Genomic DNA, 21,054 nt, shown 5'->3' with positions numbered 1-21,054 from the left:
GGACACAACGAGTAGCTGCCACCCACACCACCAACCAGGGCTGGGGACAAACTGCAACCGAGGTACGTGACCTTAGTGGGAACGGAACCTGGGTCTCTCTGGACTGCAGGCCCATGCTCTAACCGCTGAGCCAAACTGGCCAGGGCTATGCTGCCATCTTGACCAGAAGTCTCCTCTTTTTCATCATACTACTGCTCTTGGGGGATGGGGGTGGTGGGAGGAGAATTTAAAGATTGCTGAGACGAACTATCTTTGGAATTTCCACAATAAGCATTACTACCTTTTTAGGTGGCAGACTTTTTATGTTATGTTTTTAAAATATCTTTGTAAACATGTTAACTGAAGTTGCAGGTGGATATGCTCTTTCTCTAACTACTGCTTCATTTTTATTGCTGATTTTTCTAGAACTATGGCCTTGGCTTTTAGATTGCCATCAGTGACTTAAGTTTAATCTCCACCAGGCATCTGTAGCAGTTTGGCATAAATTGCTTGACAGTCTTTAGATGCTCAGTAAACACTTATTGATTTGATCTCAGTACTCCATTGTTCTCTCTTTGGTCTGTCAGTCAACGCTCTAACCACTGAGCCAAACCAGCCAGGGCTCCATTGTACTGATTGACACTTTTTTTTTAATCCTCACCCAAGGACACTTTTCCATTTATCTTCAGATAGAGTGGGAGGGGGAAAAAGAGAGAGAGAAACATCGATGTGAGAGAGGCACATCGACCGGTTGCCTCCCACATGACCCCAACCAGGGCCAAGGACCAAACCGCAACCGAGGTACATGCCCTTGACCAGAATCAAACCCAAGACTCTCTGATTGATATTTTTATGCATATTACTTTATTACTAGACAGTGAACCAGATAATCATCACAAAGATTACATAGTAGTCTTCTTTGTTTAGATCTTTGTTAATTTTTATTTTCTTAGACTATTGAGGAATAGAAAGGTCTTCCTCCTACTAATTTTTTCCTTTACCACATTCTTTCTATAATAGCCCTCTGTTTTTCTCTGCCCCTGAGTTCCAGGCACCTGACTTAGACTTAGGTGGAAAAGACGTGAGGAGTTTGGATGGTGAGCACTCAGGGTTTTGTGCAGAGTTTTTGAGTGTTTTTTTTTTTTGCAGAATTTTATTTTATTATTTATTTTTTAATGCTCACCCGAGGATATTTTTCTTTTTCTTTTTTCTTTTTAATCTTTATTGTTGGATGTAAAATGTATGTTCCACATTTTTCCCCCATTGACCCCCTCCTCCCCACTCCCGACCCCCTCCCACCTTTTCCCACACTATTGTCTGTGTCCATTGGTTATGCATATCAGTTCTTTGGTTTATTTCTTCCCACCCCCCCAACCCCTTTCCCTTTGAGGTTTGTCAGTCTAGCAATGAATTTGTACTTCTTCATCCCTTCACCTTTTTCACCCATTCCCCCAACCCCCCTCCCAACTGGCAACCAACAAAATGTTCTCTGTATCTATGAGAATGTTTCTGTTCTACCTGTTCATTTTGTTTGTAGATTCCATTGTTGATAGATATGTATTCATTGCCATTTTGTTTGTCCATACATTTTATCTTTTTCTTCAAAAAGACTCTTCATCATTTCATATAATAATGGTTTGGTAGTGATGAACTCCTTTAACTTTTTCTTGTCTGGGAAAGTTTTTATATGTCCATCGATTCTAAATGACAGCTTTGCAGGATAGAGTAATTTTGGTTGTAGGTTCTTGCTTTTCATCACTCTGAATATTTCTTGCCACTCCCTTCTGGCCTGCATAGTGTCTTTTGAGAAATCAGCTGACAGCCTAATAGGAACTCCCTTGTAGGTAACTAGCTGCCTTTCTCTTGCTGCTTTTAAGATTCTCTCTTTGTTTTGAACCTTTTGCATTTTGATGATGATGTGTCTTGGTGTGGGCCTCTTGGGGTTCATCTTGTTTGGGACTCTCTGTGCTTCCTGGACTTGTATGTCTGTTTCCTTCACCAAGTTAGGGAAGTTTTCTGCCATTATTGTTTCAAACAGGTTTTCGATTTCTTGTTCTCGCTCTTCTCCTTCTGGCACCCTCAAGATGCGAATGTTGGCACGCTTGAAGTTGTCCCAGAGGCTCCTTACACTATCCTCATTTTTTTGGATTCCTTTTTCTTTTTGCTGTTCTGATTGGGCATTTTTTGCTTCCTTATATTCCAAATTGATGGTTTGCTCCTTGGATTTACGTACTCTATTATTGAAGCTGTGTAAATTATTCTTTATTTCAGTAAATGCCTCCTTCAATTCTAACTGTGTATCCATGATTTCTAACTGGTCCTTTTTTATGCTAGTGAGGCCCTCCCTAAGTTCACTGAGGTTCTCACTAAGTTCACTGAGCATCCTTATAAGCAGTATTTTGAACTCAGCATCTGTTAGGTTGCTTATCTCCATTTCGCTTAGTTCTTTTATTGGGGTTTTGTTCTGTTCTTTCATTTGGTACCTGTTTCTTTGTCTCCTCATTTTGGCTGCCTCCCTGTGTGTGTTTCAGTGTATTACTTAATGAGAGGTATGGGTTTCGCTGAGACCAGATGCTGCTCGTTTGAAAGGATTTAGGAAAAACCTGAAGCAGGATCCAAGACAGGCCAATCCTATGGTTAAGCAAGTGGCAACAGCTTGGGTGGGCCTGAAAGTTGCGTGGGGCGGGGCCTCAGGGAGTCCCCAGGGGGGGGCTACCAGTGTGAGCCAGGTTGCTGGAGTTCCAGATATGGCGGCTGTCTGCCGCCCCCGGGAACGGCTCACCAAAGGAATAAAGGCCTCTCACAGCATGTTTGTCCCCAAGAAAGCCCCCTCTCCAGCCCTTGCTCCAGTGCTAAATAGCTCAGTTCTTCCCTGTATGTCTCTGGCGCCCCTGGAGCTGCCTCCCCTCCAAGCTTAGAGGGAGAGAGTCCGACAAGTCCGTGCCGGGCCCTTTAGGGAGCTGCCTGGGGCTCCAGCCGCTTCAGCTTCCCTGAGCCTCAGTTCCCGCTGGTTTTTCCAGCCAGAAGTTATGGGCACTGCTCTTCCTGGCACTGGTACCCTGAGCGGGGCACCTGGTTTGGGACGGGGACCCCTCAGTCCTCAGGAAGGACCTTCCCAGCCGCAGGAGCCTCCTGATTTTTATCCGCCACACTTGGGTGTGGGACCAGCACGTCGCGCCACTGCCGTCCCTCCTAACGGTCTGGATGTGGCTGCTGCTTTAATTTCGTAGTTGTAGGACTTCCATTCAGCTTGATTTCAGGCGGTTTTGAATGATGGTTGTTCTGTAGTTTAGTTGTAACTTGGATGTGGTTGTGGGAGGACGCGATACCGTGATTACCTACGCTGCCATCTTGACCGGAAGTTTCCAAAGTTTTGTGTTTTATTGTGGCTGCCAAAACATTGTCTATAAAAAGAATGTGATATCCTGAGCACTTTTTAAAATACTCATGTGGTTTTTAATATTCTTTCCATTTTGTATTCCTGTTGGCTCAGTGCTGTATTTTGTAGGTATCTGGATCTGCTGTATAAAATAAGAGCCCTAGCTTCCCTTTGGTGCTGGGTATCTATTGTAGGACTTCCAACACCAGAACTCGGACATTGTAATTATAATCAGAAGACTCCCTTCCTAGTATTAAAGATAATTATAGAATGGGGACATAATTTTTTTTTTTCCATTTATTTACAAGACTGTGTGCTGGCCTGGCCAGTTGGTTCAGTTGGGTGGAGCATCGCCCCCTACACCAAAAGATTGTAGGTTTGATTCCTGGTCATGGCACATCCCTAGGTTGCAGGTTTGATCCCTAGTCCAGCACACATGGGAGGCAACCAATTGATGTTTCTCTCTCTCTCTCCCTTCCTTTCTCTCTCTAAAATCAATAAAAACATATCCTTGGGTGAGGATTTTAAAAAATTAAAAGAAAAAAAACTGTGTCCCATTCTATAATGTGATTTGCCTTTTTCTTTGTCTAGTTTAATGTTACTTTTCTTTACAAATAGTGTAAGGACTTCTACCAACTTAAATAAATTCTTAATTTTATAAAGGTCTGCTTTGACCCCATCGTCCTAATTTCTTCCCCTTCATTACCAACTTTGTCCCCTAATTAAAAACTTTTTAACTTTCTAGGCAGTGGGCACTCACCACCTAGTAGCAGTCTCACTTCTCCAAGCCATGTCAACTTGTCTCCAAATACAGTCCCAGAGTTCTCTTATTCCAGCAGTGAAGATGAATTCTATGACGCTGATGAATTTCATCAAAGTGGCTCATCTCCAAAGCGCTTAATAGAGTAAGTAAATAAACTAAGTATGTATTTAAATGACTCTCCTGATTTAAAAAAATGTAATTTTATTTTGAGACTGATATTAATGACAGACTCCCTTATACGTTATTATTTGGAAAAAATTAAAATGATAGTTTATTTTTAACTGACTTATTGAGCAAAGCTAGTTCTGTGAGAATGTTGATTTTACTACAAACTTAATTCAAATGGAATCAATTAATATCAGCTATAATAATATGCCGATATTGTTCATGGAACTCTGGGCATTATTTCTGTAGCACTAACATTGGGAGAGGGTCAGTGAGAGTGATTAAGTTAGGAAGTATTATACAAATAAGGTTACCATTACTTGTTTTTGTATTAATATGGAGAACTGTATAGTAGGTGGAGGAATGATACAGAAGTGAAACAAATATCCAGTCTCCGCACTTACAGTCTTTTGGGGGAAGACACAGACATTTCTAATCTAATGCTATACATGCTAAAGTAAGAATAAGCACAGAAAGCCATGGAAGCGTTTTGAAGTCCTGAGAAGTCAGGGGAGGATGCACAGAGGAGGGGAGGGAATGTGATCCTAAGGTTCGATGTGTATGAATAGAGAGAAGGGACATGAGAGGAGAGGAGAGGAGGATATGGAAAAGTTCTCGTGGAGATGGAACCCTGTTAAGAAAGGTCTGGAGGCAAGGGGAGCTTGGTTGACTGTGGCTGTGGCATAAGTTGTGGGGAGTGTTTGAAAAAAGATAACATAAGAGGTTGGCAAGGACCAGATCATGAAAGAGTCCTTTAGCCTTTTACCAGTTTTGAACATTTTCTCATGAGTGATGGAAGTTTCAACTTCAGAGGATCATTGTGAACATTTAAATGAGAATAATGGGGGTTAATATCCAAAATATATAGAGCACTCATACAACTCAACAAAAGGAAGACAAACAATCAGTTTAAAAATGGGCAGAAGACCTGAATAGACACTTCTCCAAACAGTACATACAAATGGCCAAGAGACATATGAAAAAATGCTCAACATTTCTAATCATCAGAGAGTGCAAATTAAAACGACTATGAGATATCACCTCACAACTGCCAGAATGGCTGCCATCAACAAAACTTCAAACAACAAGTGCTGGTAAGGGTGTGGAGAAAAGGGGACTCTAGTACACTGCTGGTGGGAATGCAGACTGGTGCAACCACTGTGGCAAACAATAGGGTGTTTCCTCAAAAAATTAAAAATGGAACTGCCATTTGACCCAGTTATTCCCACTTCTAGGAATATATCTTAAGAAGCCTGAAACACCAATCGGGGAGAATATATGCACTCCTGTGTTCATAGCAGTGCTATTTACAATAGCTAAGATCTGAAAACACCAAGTTCCCATCAATAGATCAGTTGGTAAAAAAGCTGTGGTACATATACACAATGGAATACTGCGCAGCTGTAAAAAAGAGCAATCTCTTACCATTTGAGATGACATGGAGGGACTTGGAGAGTATTATGCTAAGTGAAATAAGCTAGTCAGAGAAAGACTACCACATGATCTCACTTATTTGTGGAACATAATGAACAAAATAAGCTATCTACTAAAAGAGATCCAGAGTCATGGAAGTAGGGAACAGACTGACAAACCTCAGAGGGATGGGGAGTGGAAGGGGTGGGAAGAGATAAACCAAAGAACTTACATGCACATATGCACAACCAATAGACATGGACATTAGGCTGGGGAAGGCAGGAGGGGTGTGGGAGCGGGAATGAGGGGGCCAGTGGGGAAAAGAGAGGGTCATCTGTAATATTTTCAACAATAAAAAATAAATGAGAATAATGTCTGTTTAAGTGCTTAATATCCGGTCTGACATGTAACAAGCACTCGATAAATGATAGCTGTTATAGAGAGCAAATTAACATTTATTTGCTTTAATGTTACTGTGTTTGTTGTAGATATGCTGGCTTAAATTCTGTTGGGTATTTTTTCCCAACTACTGCTTTCTCAGGAATAGGTACTGGTGTTATACCTTGGGGTTTGCTTTGTAAGACATTACACATTTGGAAATGATTATATGTGAATTTGTAAGTTTAGTAACATCTAAACTTTTTTTTTTTTAATAAGAAATATTGTGTAGGACTCCAGGACTCTTAAGTGTGCACATCAACTGAAAAATACAGTATTCATATATAATTTCATAATAACTACTCAAAATTTTAATTTATAAGGAAAATGACGATATTAGTTCAGAAAGTTTTCTGACTTAAAGGATCAAATTCAGCTTTTAAATGTGGAAAAAGATGAAATATATGTGATTTAGGTGAATACATACTTTTAGGACAGGATACTTCAGTTAAGGAAAAGAAGTTTGAACCTACAACTCAAGAAGGCCAGTTTAGCAGAATGAGTTTGATGTAGCATGTCCATATCTTAATGTATGTGGGGAAATAAACTATGGAGAAATCCGTATTGGTAGTTTGCCAGTAAAAATTTCACTGTAACTTTAAAAAATATTTCTTATGATAGTGGGGTTAAAAAAAAAAGTATTTGGACAAAAATTCCAAAGTAAAGGTTTTTGATTTTTGAAGTGTTCAATCATTGTTTTATTTAAACAGAATTAAGGACAATCTCTTAAACTGAACATTAGCTGTTATTGTAAACAGCGTACAATCGACTGTCAAATGGACTCAGCTGTCCTCTAGAACAGCGATTTTCAGCCAGTGTGCTGCAAGAATTTTTAAAGCATGCAGTAGCTGACTGCTTAGTCAGAGGCACTGACCTCTTTTCCCTTAGACTATCAAATTTAAAAAATGGCAATAGCCAACACAACAATAGCTATCCAGGGTGAGTGAATAAAAATTATACCTATTTTCTGTGTGTCAGATCAGCAAAAAATAATTTTGTTGTTGTGCCGTAGAATTTTAGTAATTTATGTGCGGCATGAGATGAAAAAGGTTGAAAATCGCTGCTCTAGAAGCATATGTATAACTATATTCAGTAAAAGCTTCCTTATAATCATTACTGTTAGCCAATCTTTGGTCCCAGTTTTAGGGCCCAGTTTTCATGAAATTTTTATGAAATAGAAATTTTTTAAAAGTTTATTTCCTGTTGTACTGGTAATAGGCCTGTATGCAGTCACCACAGGCTGATAGGCTTTTTTCTTTTCTCCTTCTTGTTAAGCTTCCTTCTCTGTGTTCTCCCAGTGCCCATCCCATAACATACACCTTTCATGAACCTGCCATTCGAAGGGATCCAGAGTAAAGTTCTTGTCCAACTAACCCACCCTGGGTTTATTTTCTCCCTCAGTTTCACTCCTTATATACCCTATCGAGATTCCCAAACTGGTAGGGGCTGCAGATGTCCAGCCTGGTGTTTATTGACTTTCTTGGTGGTTTTTATTTTTTTTAATTGGGCTTTATATAGCCCTTCGAATTGAGTGTGCTGTCTCCAGGTCTATATTGTCTTCTAGCCTGGCCCTATTCACATAGTAGTTTTAATATGCAGAGGACTGACAACTCAGATTTTTTTACTGCACAGGTGGTAGGAACCCCTAACACCTCCCCACCCCCACCCCTGCATTGTTCAAGTTTCAACTGTATTGATGTTCTTTACCTGTCCTCTGTAGGCACTGAACTCTCTCCCTCCCTGAAAGCTCTCACTGCTTAGTCTTTAAAGATCTTCAGTAATAATACCAGGATGGCTTTATACATTTATAAATTAGATAACAGGGTGTGTTGGAAAAACTTGTGCTTTAAAGCCAGATGTGCATTTGAAATGGCTCTACTACTTATCAGCCGTGTGACTTCAGGTTGGTCATTGAACCTCTGAGCATCTGTATGTGACGAGAATAATCATGTCTAACTTGTAGGGTTGTTATGGATTCTCTTGTAATTATAATTAAGTTCAGAGCTTTACATTTTTTGTTTAGTTTATTATCTTATGATTAAATTCTATACAAGTTAGCTCATCGAAGATAAATCTTTTTTGTATGCATATAATTTTTGTCAAGATTGCTATTGGCTTTTAACTATATTCTTTAAATCTTTTTTTTATCCTCACCCGAGGACATTTTTCCATTTTTTGTTCAGATAGAGTGGGAGGGAAAGAGAGGAAGAGAGAGAGAGAGAAATATCGACGTGAAAGGGACACATTGAGTGGCTGCCACCCGCACTCTTTAAATCTTTTTTTCTGTACATAGTAATTTGTAAAATGGGCAAGTAAGAATTTATCCCATTTTTAAATTTATTTTGACCTTTATTGAGCATTTCACTTGGCCCAAGTGTGGTTTCTAATCCAAGCTAGGGGGAAAAGCACAGCATGAATAGTTCTGACCTTCAGAAATGCCTCTAAAATAAGATACATGTTTTAAAGGATTTGGGGTGTTAAGATCAACTGATTTAAAGTATTGACACTATTTTGATGGTGTGTCAAAGGGACACAAAATATTTTGAAGCTAATTTTCATGTGGTCTTTTATTTAATGACAATTTGATTTCTCTTTACCTATGTCTTTATTCATGTTTTCCATTTTCTCTCAAACCTAGTAAGGTAGACATTAGTTACAGTATCTTGTGATGAAAACTACTAAATTCTCAAATAAGCAATATTTGGTTAACTAAGGATTTTTGAAAACTAGATTAAAAGAAAGTAAGTAAACATTTAACTATGTTTAAATTAGAGTATATATGTTCTAATATTCTAATATTAAAATGTCCTAATAATAGGCAAAGCACAGAGAATTTGGGAGGTGGAAAAATTTTACTACAGTGATGGAAGTTTGTCATTATTCATTGTCAAAATCCATAGGCTGTACAACTGTGATGTAAACTATAGACCTTGAGTGATGATGTGTCAATTTTTAGGTTCATTAGTGATTACAAATGTAACACTTGGTGTGTGATGTTGATAGTGGGGGAGGTGGAGCATATGGGAATTCTGTACTTTCTACTTGGTTTGCTGTAGACCTAAAACTGCTCTAAAAAATAAAGTTTATTATTAAATAAAAAATCAAAAGTAGGTAAGTAATCAGAGCAAACTATGTTTAAATTAGAATACATATGTTTCACACCTATAATTTTGTAAAAAAATAGTGATTATATGTGTGTACTATTTTATAAATTATATCTGCAGTGTAAGAAATTTGGTTTCGCCCTGGCTGGTTTGGCTCAGCGGTAGAGTGTCATTCTGAGGACCAATGTGTTGTGGGTTTGATTTAGGCAAATGGGTTGCAGTTCGTCCCTGGCCCTGGTCGGGAACCAGTCCATGTGTCCCTCTCATGTCGATATTTCTCTCTCTCCCCCTTTATCTCCCTCTCTCTCCCTCCCACTCTATCTGAAGATAAATGGAAAAATATCCTCAGGTGAGGATTAAAAGAAGAAATTAATTTAAGAAAAAGAAATTTGGTTTCTGTTTTTATACTTAATAAGTAAACTCTGTCTTTGATTATTCTTTTTTTTTTTTTTAATCCTCACCCAAGGATATTTTTCCATTTATCTTCAGATAAAGTGGGAGGAACAGAGAGAGAGGGGAGGGGGTTGGAGAGAGAGAGGAACATCGATGTCAGAGAGACACATCGATTGGCTGCCTCCGCATGACCCCAACCAGGGCCGGGGACCGAACCGCAACCGAGGAATGTGCCCTTGACTGGAATCAATCTAGAGACTCTTTGGTTCATGGGCCTATACCCTAACTGCTGAGCCAAACTGGCCAGGGCTGATTTTTTTAAATTAATATGCAAATACTAATCCTGGATAAATTATGTTCACATGTATAATAGTATAATAGAGGAAGCTTTTCCCTAAATTTACTTGTAAAAAAATAATATGCTTTTTTATATTGTAATTTTAAATACAGTTTTTTGATGACTGGGAAGAGTGTTAATACCAATGTGGACTTTTATCAATGGATCTCAAAAATATAGACAAGACATCTTTCTGGGACTAAGTAATAGACTTGCCATTTTTGAGGTTCTGGAAATTGTTGCCAAGAATTATGATATATCAACATTTGTACAAAGTAACAAATAACAAAATCCAAAAATGAACTCTAGTTTTAAACTTAGACAAATAAGCAAAACTAATTTTTTATGACCTTTCAAGATGGCTTGGTTGAGCACATACTATACAAAAAGCATAAGACATGAGATTTGGCCATCAGACTTTGCAGTCTGAGAGTCTCAGAATGGGAGTGAACAGGGAGAGTTGGAAAGTGTATATATGTGTGTATATACCAGCTACTCTGAGAGTACAGTTTATCAGCTGAGTATATTAGTTTTCAAGTAGCTTAGTAAATTAATGTCTTACTGTGATTCTAAATTGCTTCCTTAAAAAACTTAAGATTAATATTTTTTTAGTTCCTCTGCATCTGCTTCAGTCTTGACCCACAGCAGCTCAGGAAATAGTCTAAAGCGTCCAGATACCACAGAATCACTGAATTCTTCTATGTCCAATGGAACAAGTGATGCTGGTAAGTGATCTTTGAGAATGACTTATTTCTTAAAAACATTTGTTTGGGAAAAAAATTGCAGTTCTGGTAGCAGCACAGATTGGCCCAGTTTAACACCAATCTAAGGATATCTGTTTTATTGTAGACCTTTTCGATTCCTATGATGATAGAGATGATGAAGGGGAGGCAGGGTCAGTGGAAGAGCACAAGAGCGTTATCATGCATCTCTTGTCACAGGTTAGGCTTGGAATGGATCTTACTAAGGTAAGAATCAAATTTGGCATTTACTGTGAGTTGTAATGTGTATGTGTGGATATTTAGTTATTGTATGGTGAGTGTGCCTACAGATATAGTATAATGATATAACTTTTGTTTACTCTTATTGTGATTTAATATATATGTAGATTTTTATAAATGAATGAAATAAGTAAAGTTAGAATAATTTCGTAGAGATAATATGGATGGATTAAGATTTGGATTTTAATGGGGGCAAACAAGAAATAGTATTGGGCTTTGTTAGTGGGTTGGACAAAAAACTAAAGCAGTATAGTATGCACAAAATCAAAATGAGCAGAGTTCTGACCTTGGGGTTAGAGGACCTGTGTTAGCATCCTACCTCTGCTATTACCAAACCAAGTGACCTGGAGCAAGTCCCTTCCTCTGTGATCTTTAGGTTTTTCATATGCAAAATGGACACACAGAGTTGTAAGGATTAGAACAGATAATGAATGGAAAATTATATGACACACATTCAACTGTACAATTACTGTGGTCTGGATTTAAATTTGAATTAATCTTGATGCTCTAAATAATGCCATGATTTTAGGAGACTAGTGTATGGGTACTTTTGTGTATGTCTGCACTGCTAGGAGCCTCATCCTGTCACTTGATTCTCACCACAGCACTACAAAGTAGGTATTATTGTTAATTCAATTTATAGATGAGGAAACTAAAACTTATGTAGGTTAAATAACTTGGCTAAATTCTATTAAGTGGCAGAAGAGAGATTCTTATCTGGTATGTGATTTAAAAAATCTGTAATCTTTCCACTGCTGCCTCTTATCTTAAAGATTTGAGCTGCAATAATAGCTTTCATATTGGTTAAGTTATTATTCTGCTCATCTTTAGAAAGTTAATAAAATTTAGGATTCTTGCTTTTGTTATGACCAAGTCAAACTAGTCTTTGTCAGTGGTAAGCTTCATTTTGGTTTTGGATTTAGAGGGTAATTAAGGAAAAAACTTAATCTAGAATACTTTCTGATAACTGTCTATAATAAAATCTTTTACCCTAAATCCAAATGAGAACAGAAACACAAGGATAGGATTAACTTGTGGAACCCAGCATACTTGCCAGGAATGTTCTAGATAAGACAATATTTACAGGAGTTTGCCCCGAGAATTTTTTCAATGTTCATTAGATTTCATAATTGCTGGAGCAGAATTGTCACTTCAAATTTTAAAATCATAACTGAATTTTAGATGTTGACATTTATAATATATTTCTTTTTGACATCTTCTACCTTGGTTGGTTTTGGTCTCCAGTTATGGAAGTACCACCTAAAGGTAACGTGAATGATACTAGGTTTATTGTTTCACATGAGAAGTCCAGAAGTAGAGGAGCTCAGGATTGATTAAATCGGTGGGTCAATAACATGGGATGGGAACCTACATTTCTTCAATCTCATTGTTTTGCCATCCTTAGCATACTGACTTACAATCAGGCTTGTCTCCTCATCATTGCAAAATGGCTTCCGCACTTCCAGTCATCACATCCTTATACAAAAGTGTCAAGAGGCAGAAAGTAATTTCTATTGGATTTTTTTATTGCTGTTGTTATAAGGAAGGACATTCTTTTCCAGAGGTGGCCCATCAGACTTCCAGTTGAATCTCTTTGACCAGAATTAGGCATGTGTCCATGAGTAACTGACCCAATCACTGGCAAGGAAGGTTAAACGATTGGTTTAGGTTAATCCACATTTACCCCTTGAGATCTAGGAGGGCCCTGTGACTCTCATGGCAACCTATAGGCTGAACCTAAACTGAATCAGAATTCTGTCACTAGGGATGAAGGCAACCAAAGTGTCTGCCACAGTCCAATTTGTAATTTTTGCCTCACAATTACTTCTGCCAGATAATCCATATTTGGATCCATAGCCACAAAAGCTTGTTATTTTATGAATGATACAATTATTTTTTACCAAATGTGTTTATTAGAAAGAGCTATTTTAGAAATCTTTATTGACACATATAAATGGCTGTGATTGCCAACAGATGCTGACATTTTGATCCCTTTTATGCATTCCATAATTATAATAATGCTTTAAATTTGTATCTTATTCTCCTATTTATAAAATTATTTTCTTAGTTCAGATACTTTCTTTAAAGGAGTTATTTTCCGAGTACTTTGTAGCATTTGGAAATACTATACAGTCATATCGCATTTATCTCACTTGGTCATCAGAACAACCCTAAGCAGGACATACAATTACCCTCCATTCATAGAAACTTAAGAGAAGTTGAGTTCATTTTCCAGGAGCTCCTCACACCTAAGAAGTGGCAAAATAAGAACTTGAACCCAGGTTGAAGGCAGCCTATCATGTTTTCATCACTGTTAACAGCAGTTTGACATAATGACATGCATCAGGATAGTGCTAAAAACAAAAATTTTAGCCCTGGCCTGTGTGGCTCAGTTGGTTGGAGTGTCATCCTATATACCGAAGGGTCACAGTTTCGATTCCCAGCCAGGGCACATACCTAGATTTCAGGTTCGATCCCGGGTCAGGGCATGTATGGAAGGCAGCCAATCAATGTTTCTCTCTCTCTTTCTCCCTTCCCACCCTCCCTCTCCCCCTTCCTCTCTAAAATCAATTAAAACATTTTTTTTTTTAATGAAGAGAAAAAAGTTATTTTTCTTTAATTACACACTATTGTTCCCTAAGAGTGATAGGAAGTTCCTCTGAGTCAGTACATAAGCTTCCCTGCTAATCTAACCAATTTTAGGTTATAAACATGTATGTTTTGTAGGAGAATGTTTACTAAAAAATTTAAACTCTGTAGCCTCATAATAAACATTCTGAATATTACAGCTGGAGTGTCCCGTTTGTGTTCTATCAGCACTTTTTATGTACTCTTTTTATAACCAACCACACTGGTCAGTTTCTGTCACACCCAATTTCCTGTCTCCATGTCCTTCTTTTTTCTTTTTAATCCTCACCTGAGGATTTTTTTTTCCCATTTATCTTCAGATAGAGTGGGAAGGAGGGGGGGAGAGAGGAACATCGATATGAGAGACACACATTGACTGGTTGCCTCCCACATGGCCCTGACCAGGGCCAGGGACCGAACTGCAACCAAGGTTTGTGCCCTAGGCCAGAGTTGAACCTGCGACTCTCTGGTCCAGAGGCTGATGCTCTAACCGCTGAGCCAAACTGGCCAGAGCTCCATATCCTTTTCTCCCATCTTCATTTCTTACTCTTCTGTTTCCTCCTCTTCCTTTTTTTTTTTTTTTTTAAATTACAGCCTTGCTCTTCTCTAAGGCTTTTGTCTAGTGCCACCTCAGTGAATTGTTTCTCAGCTTTGCCCTCATTCTGGTCCCCCAAACAGAACATGATCCTTCCTTCTCCTCAACTTCCAGGGTAATTTGAGCATCTCTTGTATGAAAGTATTTAACACAGGATCTTGAATATGGTAGCAATGTAGTAATTATTAAACTCAAAGGAATGTTTGCTTATTATAGTGCTGTGCTTTCCTAATAAATAATTTATAATCTTTTATTTTTATATACATTTTTAATTTCTCACTTTTTAAAATATGTTTTTATTGATATTTTAGAGAGAGAGGAAGGACGAGAGAGATAGAAACATCAGTGTGAGAGAGAAACATTGATCGGCTGCCTTCTGCTCACCCCCTACTGAGGATCAAACGCCCAACCCAGGCATTGACCAGGAATCGAACTGGGACCTCTCATTTCATGGACGACGCTCAATCCACTGAGCCACACCGGCTGGGCTCTGATACACATTTTAAAAACGCTTCTTCCATTCTCTAATGAAACTTTCTCTTTTACTAGTTATTCCTAATCTTTCTCATTCCTTCTTCCCATATTCCAATTTTTTTATTGTACTTACTTTCTCTTCTGCCATATTCCCAGCCCCTCAGCATTTTTCTTCATGGGTTCAGCCCCATGGTAGAAAGAGTTCATTGAGTCCCACCCTTATTCTCTTCATTCTTTTGATTATTCGAATACTTCAGTTGCTCATATAAAAATAAAAATTTCTTACTGTGTAGTAGTAGCTGAGAATGCAAGTGTGAATAAGGGTGGTCCTTGCATTCTGGGAGCATGCCAGTTATTTGAGGACACAGATTCATAAGTAGATATATTTCCTAGCACACCTAATGATGATAGAGAAGCATCAGCAAAGAGTAAAGTGTACAGACCCCACCCCCAAAGTCAGACAAACCCAATTTTGAATTTTACTTTAATAACAGTACAATGAAAACATTTCTCACTCTCTTTGAGCTTTGTTTTTATCCCCTGTGAAATAGGGGTAATAATTTCTTCACAGCAGGATTGTTGTGCAATTCAATAAGATAATGTGTATGTAATGCCTGCAGGTAGTAGGCACCCAAAGCTTGTCTAGAGTGGTTTGTTGCTGTTGTCACACTGATCCAGGGAGCTAAAGAGAGGTTCACAGAGGAAGTGACTTTGAACATTTAAAATGTATTCTCTGTTTTTCATCTGCTGGGCAGGATACTGGGCATTTCTGAATCAGATCAGTTTGGGAAATAGGTATCAGAAGCATGCCTGGGCAGTACTTGGTGGGTGTTACCGTGATTAGAATGGGTTTTGTTTTTTTAGCAGTGCAGCAGTCTGTTTCTTTGTAGTGGAATTTGACCTTCAAGGGTCAAATGTGTGTATTTTTCAGGTTGTTCTTCCAACATTTATTCTTGAAAGAAGATCTCTTTTAGAAATGTATGCAGACTTTTTTGCACATCCGGACCTGTTTGTGAGGTATTTGATTAAACACATTAGTTTCTTTTTGTTAAAGATTTTTTACTCAATAGCTTTTTGCCTTTGCAGGATAGATGAATTCCCGGCCTTTTAAACATTTCTGGGGAAAAGTGGCATTGAATATTTTGTTTATGTTAGATCCCTATTCGTTGGTTTACATTATATGATGGTTATGTTACTTTATGATGGCAGCTAATACTTAAAAAAATTTTGAGAGCCCATTAATAGGTAGCCAATATTTACAGAGCCAGGTCTATAAGCTTATTTGATCCAGGGATTAGTATTTACTGTTAAATTATTTATACCATATCCTGATGAAGTCCACTTAACTGAGTTCATCAAACCTTTCTAAAGCACACATTGTTTCTCAGATAATTCTATGAGCTGGAGAAAGAAAAAGTCAGTGTCTGCCCTTGAGGAGCTTACAGTCTAGTATCCAGATTACAGACTGATTCATAAACTTAAATGTAAAGCTCGCAATATTAGATGTATGTACAAAAGTCAAAAGTCATCTAAAGGTGGAATTGATTTACAAGGAGGTGAGTTCACATTGCTTTTCAGTGGTAGCAGGAAAATTTTCTTTGTAAGGTGATATTCTAATCTGTCTTCTCTGATTGCATTACTTGGCCTTGGGTGATAGTTTACTGAAGCCAGATACAAATCACTGAGGTGTCACAGTGGTTGGGAGGGAGAGAGAGAGAAATACCAATGTGAGAGAGGCAGCCAACAATCTACTGGTTGCCTCCCACATGACCCCAACCAGGGCCAGGAATCAAACCCATAACCCAGGTATGTGCTCTTGACAAAAATCGAACCCGCAGCCCTTTAGTCCACAGGCCAGTGTTCAGAGCATCGACCCACAGACCAGAGAGACCTGGGTTTGGCTCCCACTAAGGGCATGTACCGCGATTGCAGTTTGTCCCCGGCCCGATTGGGGTTGTGTGGGTGGCAACCAGTCCATGTGTCTCTCTTGCATTGATGTTTCTCTCTCTCTCTACCTTCCTCTCTCCCTCCTGCTCTGTTTGAAGGTAAATGCAAAAAATGTCCTCGAGTGGGATAAAAAAATAAAACTATTAAAAAGTACAACTAAAAAGCCAATAGATAAGATTAAATGGAATTCTAAAAATAATAAATTTTTAAAAAAGGAAAGGAGAAATAATGGGACAAGGAGCAAAGGGAACAAATAGAAAACAAATACCAAGATGGTAGAGTTAAACCCAGTTTCATCAGTAGTGACACTAAATTGAAATAGCATACACGCTCCATTTAAGAAGGATTTTCAGATTGGGTAAAAAAGCACAATCCAGCCCTGGCCAGTTTGGCTCAGCGGTTAGAGCATTGGCCTACGGTCCTGAGAGACCCAGGTTCGGTTCCCTCTAGGGGCATGTGCCTCAGTTGCAGTTTGTCCCCGGCCCTGGTTGGGTCGTGTGGGTGGCAACCACTCAATGTGTCCCTTTCACGTTGATGTTTCTCTGTCTCTCTCTCTCCCTACCACTCTATCTGAACAAAAAAAAATAGAAAAATGTCCTCGGGTGAGGATAAAAAAAAAAAAAAAAGCACAATCCATCCGTATGTTATTTGCAAGCAAGAGTTGTTTTTTTTAATCCTCACCCGAGGACTTTATTTTTTTATATTTTGTTCAGATGGGGGGGGGAGGAGAGAGAGAAACATCGACGTGAATGGGACACATCAAGGGACACATCGAATGGTTGCCACTCATGCTACCCAACCAGGGCCGGGGACAAACTGCAACTGAGGTATATGCCTTTTACGGGAACCGAACCCGGGTCTCCCTGGACCGCAGGCCAATGCTCTAACTGCTGAGCCAAACCGGCCAGGGCGCAAGCAAGAGTTTTTAAATATGAAGACACTGATTGGTTAAAAGTAGAAGGATGGCCAAAGATATATGCAGAACAATAAGTGTAACAAAGCTGGTGTATCATACAAAGATGTTTTTTGTTTTTTGTTTTTAATCCTCACTTGAGGACATTTTTTAAAAATATTTTGTTCAGATAGAGTGGGAGGTAGAGAGATAGAGAGAGAGAGAGAGACATCGACATGAAAGGGACATATCGAGTGGTTGCCACGACCCAACCAGGGCCAGGGATAAACTGCAACTGAGGCACATGCCCTTAGTGGGAATCGAACCCGGATCTCTCTGGACCGCAGGCCGAGGCTCTAACTGCTGAGCCAAACCGGCCAGGGCACAAAGATGTTTTTAAGACAAATATTACCAGAGACAAATAGGGATATTTCATATGATAAAAAAAAGTAGTCAGACTACTTCCGGTCAAGATGGCGGCGTAGGTAAACGCAGTATCTCGTCCTCCCACAACCACATCCAAGACAACTAAACTAAAGAACAACCATCATTCAAAACCGCCTGAAATCAAGCTGAATGGAAGTCCTACAACTACGGAATTAAAGCAGCTGCATCGAGACTTGTAGGAGGGGCAGCGAGATGGCGGCGCAACGGGCTGGTCCCACACCCACATGTGGCGGATAAAAATCAGGAGGCTATCTCGGCTGGGAAGGTCCTTCCTGAGGACTGAGGGGTCCCCGTCCCACACCAGGTGCCCCGCTCAGGGTTCCAGTGCCAGGAAGAGAAGTCCCCATAACTTCTGGCTGGAAAAACCAGTGGGAACTGAGGCACAGGGAGGCTGAAGCGGCTGGAGCCCCAGGCAGCTCCCTAAAGGGCCCGCACACGGACTTGTCGGACTCTCTCCCTCTAAGCTTGGAGGGGAGGCAGCTCCAGGGGCGCCAGAGACATACAGGGAAGAACTGAGCTATTTAGCACTGGAGCAAGGGCTGGAGAGGGGGCTTTCTTGGGGACAAACATGCTGTGAGAGGCCTTTATTCCTTTGGTGAGCCGTTCCCGGGGGCGGCAGACAGCCGCCATATCTGGAACTCCAGCAACCTGGCTCACACTGGTAGCCCCCCCCTGGGGACTCCCTGAGGCCCCGCCCCACGCAACTTTCAGGCCCACCCAAGCTGTTGCCACTTGCTTAACCATAGGATTGGCCTGTCTTGGATCCTGCTTCAGGTTTTTCCTAAATCCTTTCAAACGAGCAGCATCTGGTCTCAGCGAAACCCATACCTCTCATTAAGTAATACACTGAAACACACACAGGGAGGCAGCCAAAATGAGGAGACAAAGAAACGTCCTAAATGAAAGAACAGAACAAAACCCCAAGAAAAGAACTAAGCGAAATGGAGATAAGCAACCTAACAGATGCTGAGTTCAAAATACTGCTTATAAGGATGCTCAGTGAACTCAGTGAGGGCCTCAAGAGCTTTAAAAAGGACCAATCAGAAATGATTGATGCACAGTTAGAAACGAAGGAGGCTTTAACTGAAATAAAAAATAATTTACAAAGATTCAATAGTAGAGTACGTAAATCCAAGAAGCAAACCATTGATTTGGAATATAAGGAAGCAAAAAACGCCCAATCAGAACAGCAAAAAGAAAAAGGAATCCAAAAAAATGAGGATAGTCTAAGGAGCCTCTGGGACAACTTCAAGCGTGCCAACATTCGCATCTTGGGGGTGCCAGAAGAAGAGCGAGAACAAGAAATCGAAAACCTGTTTGAAACAATAATGGCAGAAAACTTTCCTAACTTGGTGAAGGAAACAGACATACAAGTCCGGGAAGCATAGAGAGTCCCAAACAAAATGAACCCCAAGAGGCCCACACCAAGACACATCATCATCAAAATGTAAAAGGTTCAAGACAAAGAGAGAATCTTAAAAGCAGCAAGAGAAAGGCAGCTAGTTACCTACAAGGGAGTCTCCCATAAGGCTGTCAGCTGATTTCTCAAAAGAAACTTTGCAGGCCAGAAGAGAGTGGCAAGAAATATTCAGAGTGATGAAAAGCAAGAACCTACAACCAAGATTACTCTGTCCTGCAAAGTTGTCATTTAGAATTGATGGCCATATAAAGACTTTCCCAGACAAGAAAAAGTTAAAGGAGTTCATCACCACCAAACCATTATTATATGAAATGATGAAGGGTGTTTTTGAAGAAAAAGATAAAATATATGGACAAACAGAATGACAATTAATACATATCTTTCAACAGTGGAATCTACAAACAAAATGAACAGGTAGAACAGAAACATTCTCATAGATACAGAGAACATTTTGTTGGTTGCCAGATGGTAGGGGGTTTGGGGGAATGGGTGAAAAAGGTGAAGGGATGAAGAAGTACAAATTCATTGCTAGACTGACAAACCTCAAAGGGAAAGGGGTTGGGGGGGTGGGAAGAAATAAACCAAAGAACTTACGTGCATAACCAATGGACACAGACAATAGTATGGGAAAAGGCAGGAGGGGGAGTGGGAGTGGGGAGGAGGGGTCAATGGGGGAAAAATGTGGAACATCTGTAATACATTCTACATTCAACAGTAAAGATTTTTTTTAAAAAGTAGTCTATCAAAAACAAATAAGAATCCTTAATGGGTTAATGTACCTAATAACACAGCTTCAAATTACATGCAATAAAAATAGACTAAACTTGTGGTTGGAGATTCCTCAGGAATCGATTGAACAAGTAGTTCCCTGCATGCTCCTTCACCCCCTGCCAAGAAACTCAGTAAGGCTATAAAAGATTCAAACCGTATTATTGACCAGTTTGACCCAATTGACCTAGACACTACCAATTTATATAACACAGTCCTTTCAAGTGCAATGGAACGTTCATTCAGATAGACCATATACTGGGAAGACATGATATACTTAAAATCATTGGAACCTTACAGAGTGTATGTATTCTCTGATCATGAAAGGATTAAGTTAGAAATCAATAACACAAGTACATCTAGAAAATCTCCAACTATTTGGCAGTTAAACTGCATTTATATTTAGTTCTGGAGCAAGAAAAACTAACCTATGGTACTAGAAACCAGAAACAGTGCTTGCATCAGGGTGAGGGGTGGTGAATTGCTTGGAAAGGGGGGATAAGGAAACTTGAGGGTAATGGAAATTTCTATATCTTGATTGGATGGTGATTAATTAAATGGATATATACATTTGTCAAAGTCACCAAACCAAACACTTGAGACCAGTGAGTTAAACATGTCTATTATACCTCAAGTTTTTTTGTTTGTTTGTTTTAATCCTCACCCGAGGACATTTTTTCATTTTTTGTTCAGATAGAGTGGGAGGGAGAGAGGAAGAGAGAGAGAGAGAAACATCGATGTGAAAGGGACACATTGAGTGGCTGCCTCTTGCACGACCCAACCAGGGCCGGGGACAAAGTACAACTGAGGTACGTGCCCTTAATGGGAACCGAACCTGGGTCTCTCTGGACCGCAGGCCAACACTCTTAACTACTGAGCCAAACCAACCAGGGCTATACCTCAGTTTTAAA

General features: G+C 39.5%; 1 protein-coding gene across 11 annotated transcripts in view; it reads left to right on the top strand.

Moving 5' to 3' along the window:
* OSBPL9 (oxysterol binding protein like 9) overlaps positions 1-21,054 on the top strand; it is a 172,351-nt gene that overhangs the window by 132,521 nt on the left and 18,776 nt on the right. For 10 of the 11 annotated variants that reach the window (XM_036256505.1, XM_036256511.1, XM_036256508.1 and 7 more), the window contains 4 exons: positions 4,104-4,263; positions 10,584-10,696; positions 10,821-10,939; positions 15,601-15,686. In XM_036256505.1, coding sequence (XP_036112398.1) covers positions 4,104-4,263; positions 10,584-10,696; positions 10,821-10,939; positions 15,601-15,686 — 478 coding nt within the window. The remainder of the gene's footprint in view (positions 1-4,103; positions 4,264-10,583; positions 10,697-10,820; positions 10,940-15,600; positions 15,687-21,054) is intronic. The other variant, XM_036256512.1, reaches the window with a different exon arrangement.

This window comes from Molossus molossus, unplaced genomic scaffold (assembly GCF_014108415.1).
Source record: "Molossus molossus isolate mMolMol1 unplaced genomic scaffold, mMolMol1.p scaffold_m16_p_12, whole genome shotgun sequence".
In the NCBI taxonomy this organism is placed as follows: Eukaryota; Metazoa; Chordata; class Mammalia; order Chiroptera; family Molossidae; genus Molossus; species Molossus molossus.
Note: the sequence above shows the minus strand (reverse complement) of the source record. Positions and strands in the feature narration are given on the sequence as shown.